The 6346-nt window shown below is 41.8% G+C and overlaps 1 protein-coding gene across 1 annotated transcript in view; it reads left to right on the top strand.

Moving 5' to 3' along the window:
• The window catches only part of SGO2 (shugoshin 2), a 105952-nt gene extending 100843 nt beyond the window's left edge, over nt 1–5109 (top strand). The window contains exons 7-9 of the mRNA XM_069733758.1: nt 510–2513; nt 4061–4196; nt 4274–5109. Of these exons, the coding sequence (XP_069589859.1) occupies nt 510–2513; nt 4061–4196; nt 4274–4406 (2273 nt within the window). The 3' untranslated portion in view covers nt 4407–5109. The remainder of the gene's footprint in view (nt 1–509; nt 2514–4060; nt 4197–4273) is intronic.
• Nucleotides 5110–6346: the final 1237 nt, after the last annotated feature.

The raw sequence follows: 6346 nt of genomic DNA, 5'->3' as shown, positions 1-6346 counted from the left end.
CTCCGCATTCTAAAGTTCCAGCAAAGGAGATGGGATTTATAGAAAAATCAAACCCACTTTTTTGTTTTTGCTTTCTAATTAAGTTGTGCAAACTGGGTTTTTGAAAATTATATTGTGTCAATTTTAGTTGTTACACTGAGTTGTTGTATGTGCGAATGTTCCCCATAGAATTGTGTTTACCTGTGGATTTTGCGCATGTATTTCAAGTGCGGTTTGTGTGGAGATGCACTAAAAACACACGTCATCTGCACATGACTATCAGACATGACACTAAAGAGACAAAAATTGGTGTGAAATGCGATAAGAATTCATGTAAAAAAAAAAAAAAAAAGCATTAACATGCAGGTAGCCTAATTTGACTATTGAGTGCAGAAAATATGCAACATCGAATACTCATCATGAGGACATGGTGTTGCCGATTTTCCCTTCATAAAGCAGAATGCTGGTGAGGTCCTTTTGGGGCACGTCAGATGCCACTCAGACCATAAATTGTGTGTCTTTATTTCCAGAGTCCCTTTCATTATGCAACGAAGACAGAAGCCGGGAATCTCTACCCAACATGAAAGTCAGTGACCCCATATTGCCAATGGATGAAGTCTCTTCCCCCAGCAACAGAAATGCACAAAGTGGTCGATTTGTCACAAGAAGGAGGAAAAGGTCTACGGCGTCTCATTCTCGCAGGCTGTCTAAAAATGAAAGTAGTCCGCCGTGGGGCTCTTCGGGCACACGCAGAGATAGCTGTCCTCGTACACACTGGGAGACGAATGCAGATTTCACCGTTCTTCCAGAATTGATGGATACAGACTTTGGTGGCGCAGAGAGGTCTGTATTACAAAATGGACGGCGATCAGCAACCTCGCATTGCTCTTTACTGTCTGATAAATTGGACTCTCATGTGAAAAGTGATGTGGAGAAAGTCCTCAGCCAAGATTTATGTATAGAACAACCAATGCAAAGTACAAATCACCCGGAGCCTGTACTAAGTGAGGAAAGTGATCCTCAGATTTCATATCTGGGGCCAGAGAAAGCTGTGTATCAAGCCGATATAGAAATGGCTACCAGTGAGTCTGCTTCAGTCATTTCAGTATTGCCTAAAAACAAGACACAAGTTTCCAAAAAGAAATCCTGCTTACCCGTGAAACAGACTAGCACATTGAAAAGAGGGAAGGCAGTTCGTGAAAAAACAAAGAAAAGTTGGTCTGCCATTGACCAAGAAGTCAATGATTTGCCCAGCAGCAACGAGAAGGGGAATACTGCCACGTCCACTGAGAATTTGGCACGTGACCGACATTATGATCGTAGAACATATGTTATATCGGGGCCTGATGAGGAAAGACTGGAATCTCCAGATGCTGACCCTGTAAGGTCCGATTGCCCTGTAGTCCATGATGCTCTGAAAAGCGGAACACAAATATTTCCAGATAACCAGGTAATGGATGGCAAAAAGACTGAACTGACATTCACTCTGAAAAAAGAATATCGTGCAGAATCGGGTCACATTGCTGATATGGCACCCAAGAAGATCAAATCAAAAAATATTAAAGAAGCCTCAAAACCGGAAAGTTCCAGCAAAAAGAAAAGGAAGATGTATAAGAAATCGAAGCATCAAGAACAAAAACCAGAAGAAAATGTGATCGGATCTACTGAACAAATGGACAGTGGGAAGAAAATAAATCCTATGCCTGGTATTAATGTTAACAATCTAGAGCCAAGATTACCAAGTGAGACCTGTGTTGTAAGTGCACCAAATGCTCATCCTTCCATAACCGATCTAATATCTAAAGTTTGTAGACTTAATTATAGGAGAGGAACGATTCTGATTCCGGAGCCAAACCCCCGGGACTCTGCTGCATTGTGCTCATCAGTCGTGATAGAAAGGAGTGACACGCTTGTGGAGCCACAACATTATGTGGATTCTTCTGCTCCTAGAGATGACCCTCACAAGGTTAATAACCCACCAGAGACTGCAAACTCAGATTCTGAAGGAGAGCCGTGTAATCCCAGCTCTGACCCTGAAGAGCTTCCTGATCACAAGAAGCCTGTCCGCAGATGTCCAGGTAAGAAGCCATCGTCCAGACTCTTTTCTGAGCTAGACAAAAGGAAGACCTATAGCTTAACTAGTAAACAAGATGACTTGGCGAGTAAAAAAGCTACACTTGTCCGGGAAAGCGTAACGAACCAAACGGCCAGCAAGTTCCCTGACATGGCAAACAAGATTGACTCTTTTCTGCTTGATATGGTTAGCGAGTCCATTCTTGATAACACCGCATACTCCAGTTTTACAGAATTTCCATCCACCAATCCAGAAGGCAATTTTTCAGTTATGTCCTTAAAAAGTATTCCTGCTCCTGAGCTCCTAGCGCTGGGAGATTGTAATAAGAAGCTTTCTCCTGCCACAAACAAGATTAGTGTTCAAGATGAAAATGACAACAGCCATCAAAATGACACATACGGAACTGAAATGAATCGACCGTGCAAGGTAGAAGACCAAGACGTGGAAGTCTGGGAAACAGGTACTTCTCAAGTTTCTGCATTCTTGTGCAAATCATCTTCTATATATCTGCAATAGTCGGGTTTAATCGTAGCCACAGTTATTGTAGTTTTGTAGTGCTTTTAGCTCCCAAATAAGTTCTCTGGAAAGTAGACATTTCTACAAAAGGTTCTGATGCTGCCTGGTTCTCCCACCAGTCTCTACTTCGTGCTGGAGCCCCGATGTTCCGTCATTGCTTATCGGCCCCATCTGACATGTCTGTGTCCGGACATCATTGCAGCAGCAGGAAGGATATTGGCAGGGGAAATGGCATTGCTTTTTTCACTTTATTTGAAAGAAAATCGGTCACAAGATTTTACTACCCCATCTGAGAGCAGCATGATGTAGGGGCAGAGATCCTGATTCCAGCTATGTCGCTTATTTGGCTCCCTGCTGTCATTTTGATAATCACTGTTTTCTCTGCTGCAGATCTAGCAGTTCTCTCTGAATGCTGAGCTCTGAATAACTCCACCCATACCACTGGCAGCTTTCTGCCCCTGAACAATGTGTAGAGCTACCAAACAGTGGTGGAGGTGGCGTTATACAGAGCAGCTGCATATGGAGGACTACATGGTAGCTAACAATGATCACCTGCTGATAAACCAGTGATGTGATCAAACCTACAGCAAGCAGCCCAGTAAGTGACACATCACTGGAATCAAGTTCTCTGTCTCTATACTTTGCTGCTCTCAGATTGGGTGGCAATAACCAGGTGACAGATTCCCTTTAACTTGTAAGTCTTGTTAATAATCATCAGATGACCTGGGTTAAATGGTTTTAATCTGTAATAACCTTTCTAGATCCAGTGGACTAAGCTACTCCCTCTGTATCTGAATGTCAGGAACTAAAAATCATCACACTGATGCGTTACAGATAATTATGAAGCCTGGCGATCACCGCTCATGGGTTTCTGCCGCTGGACCAGAGCACAGTACAGGGGTGTATGGGATTCATAGTTCCTCTACAGGACCATAGATATTTCTTGTCCATTATAGTTTTTTCTTTCCCAATAAAATCTTTTTTACTTTGATCAGGAAGGTAGCGTGTTCTGGGATGTCCATTTTTCCACTCAGTGTTTAGAACTAAGGCTATGTGCACACGTCAGGATTTCTGGCAGAAATTTTACTGACAAAAACCTGACATTTCTGCCAGAAATCCGCATGCATTTTTGATGCGTTTTTTTTTTTTTTGCGCGTTTTTGATGCATTTTTTCTTGCGGTTTTTCCAAATGCATAGAATAGCGGGGAAAACGCGAAAAAATGCAAAATGAATGAACATGCTGCTTTTTTTTTTTTACCGTGATGCATTTTTTTCGCGGAAAAAAAACGCATCATGTGCACAAAAATTGCAGAATGCATTCTAAATGATAGGATGCATATGTCTGCAGTTTCTAATGCGGTTTTATCGCATTTTTATTGCGGAAAAAAAACCGCAAAAAAACCTGAACGTGTGCACATACCCTAAAGGCTTCTAGCCATGTTGTCCTGTCTGTAGATCCGTCCAAAGACTAATCATTGCTATTCTGTACAGCTATTAAACAATTCCAGGATCTTACAAACAAGAGTCGTGGCTCCACAAAGCAGTCAGATGAAGAAGAAGAAGAATCTCAGGGTCACATTGGGAGAAGGCGCAATCCTGTAAACTACAAGGAGCCTAATTTGATAAAGTAAGCTGAAAAATGTGCTTGATCATTGTTTAAAAAAGAAAGTGTATCCATGTCTAAAGCCTTGTATGTACTTTCAGAAAACTGCGACGTGGAGACAAATATACAAACACTGAATTCCTGCCTCCGCCTGTTGTTAAAGAAAAGGGAAAGCGAGCAGGGAGGCAAAATAAAAAAATCAAGTGTAAAGAAAATAGAACGGAAGATGCCTGAGACTGGTCGTATTCGGAGAGTTCATCATTGCACCTTGTATTAAAAATGTCCCCAAGGAAAGTGTGTACGCTTATCTAGTTTTGATATGTTCAGATTCTGTGTGTCAGTTTATAAACGTTCTGCTGATCTTATTAATTTTGTTAATAAAATATACCCCTACTTTTAATATGCATTAGCACATTGTTTAGTTCCATGTGATTTATTCTGGTATCTGTACAATATGTACATATGTTCTTATACAGTCCCTTTCATCAGTAGGATATTATCACTAGAGGATTCCATGGCAGCTTTCTGGGTACTAATGATGAGCGTGCGTGCTTGGATAAGGTGTTAGCAGAACATGCTCGGCGGCCAATGGAGTATCTTCAGTGTGCTCTATTACTTTGTCAGAGTCCCCGCGGCTCCATGTGTTGCTGCTGTCGAACAGTCATGAGACTTGCAGCCAAGGCAATTCTGACATGGTATTAGAGCACGCCAAAAATTCTCCATTAGCACCCGAGCATGTTCTGCTAACACCTATCTGAGCGCACTCATCACTACTGGGTACATATGCAGCTTTCTGCTCATGTACAAATGGTGGCATGGGCTGCTTTTGACACTCCGTAGACTTACACTGTACACTGTGTTCCAAATTCTTATGAAAATTGGATTTGTTTCATAAAGATTTAATTGTTTTGTTTTTCAAATAAACTTGTGGATGTTATTGTGTCAGGGCTCAATGGATCACTGAAATCAATCTTAAACACATGTGATAATTAGTTTTCCAGGTGATTCTAATTAAAGGAAAACTACTTAAACTGTGGCCTGCTTAATAATGAGGAACATAATTTTTAAGTAACATGGGAAAGAAAAAGGATCTCTCTGCTGCTGAAAAGCATCAACTAGTGCAATGCCTTGGTCAAGGGATGAAAACATGAGATATTTCCCGAAAACTTAAGCGTGATCATCGTACTGTTAAGAGATTTGTGGCTGAATCTGAGCACAGAAATGTTTATGCTGATAAAGGCAGAATGAGGAAGGTTTCTGCCAGGCAAGTTCATTGGATTAAGAGAGCAGTTGCTAAAAAGCCATTACAAACCAGCAAACAGATATTTGAAGCTGCTGGTGCCTCTGGAGTCCCTCGAACCTCAAGGTGTAGGATCCTTCAAAGGCTTGCTGTGGTTCATAAACCTACTATTCGGCCACCCCTGAACAATGTTCACAAGCCAAAACGGTTGCAGTGGGCCCAGACATACATGAAGACTAATTTTCAAACAGTCTTGTTTACTGATGAGTGTCGAGCAACCCTGGATGGTCCAGATGGATGGAGTAGTGGATGGTTGGTGGAGGCCACAATGTCCCAACAAGGCTGCGACGTCAGCAAGGAGGTGGAGGAGTCATGATTTTGGGCCAGAATCATTGGGAAACAGCTGGTAGGGCCCTTTAAGGTTCCTGAAGGTGTGAAAATGACCTCTGCAAAGTATATAGAGTTTGACTGACAACTTCCATGGTATAAAAAGCAGAAACGTGCCTTCAGGAGCAAAATCATCTTCATGCATGACAATGCACCATCTCATGCTGCAAAGAAAACCTCTGAGTCATTGACTGCTATGGGCATAAAAGGAAATTATCTCATGGTGTGGCCACCATCTTCCCCTGACCTCAACCCTATAGGGAACCTTTGGACCATTATCAAGCAAAAGATCTGTGAGGGTGGGAGGCAGTTCACATCAAAACAGCAGCTCTGGGAGGATATTCTGACTTCATGCAAAGAAACTCTCCAAAAACTCACAAGTTCAATGGATGCAAGAATTGTGAAGGTGATATCAAAGAAAGGTTCCTATGTGAACATGTAACTTGGCTATTAGGATGTTTTGGAGTTAAATAGCTTTTTTGTTCAGTAAATGTGACCTCCTAATACTGCAAATTCCACAAATGAGCATTTTCAGTTCTTTAAAACA

This window comes from Ranitomeya imitator, chromosome 7 (genome assembly GCF_032444005.1).
Source record: "Ranitomeya imitator isolate aRanImi1 chromosome 7, aRanImi1.pri, whole genome shotgun sequence".
NCBI classification, from domain to species: Eukaryota; Metazoa; Chordata; class Amphibia; order Anura; family Dendrobatidae; genus Ranitomeya; species Ranitomeya imitator.
Note: the sequence above shows the minus strand (reverse complement) of the source record. Positions and strands in the feature narration are given on the sequence as shown.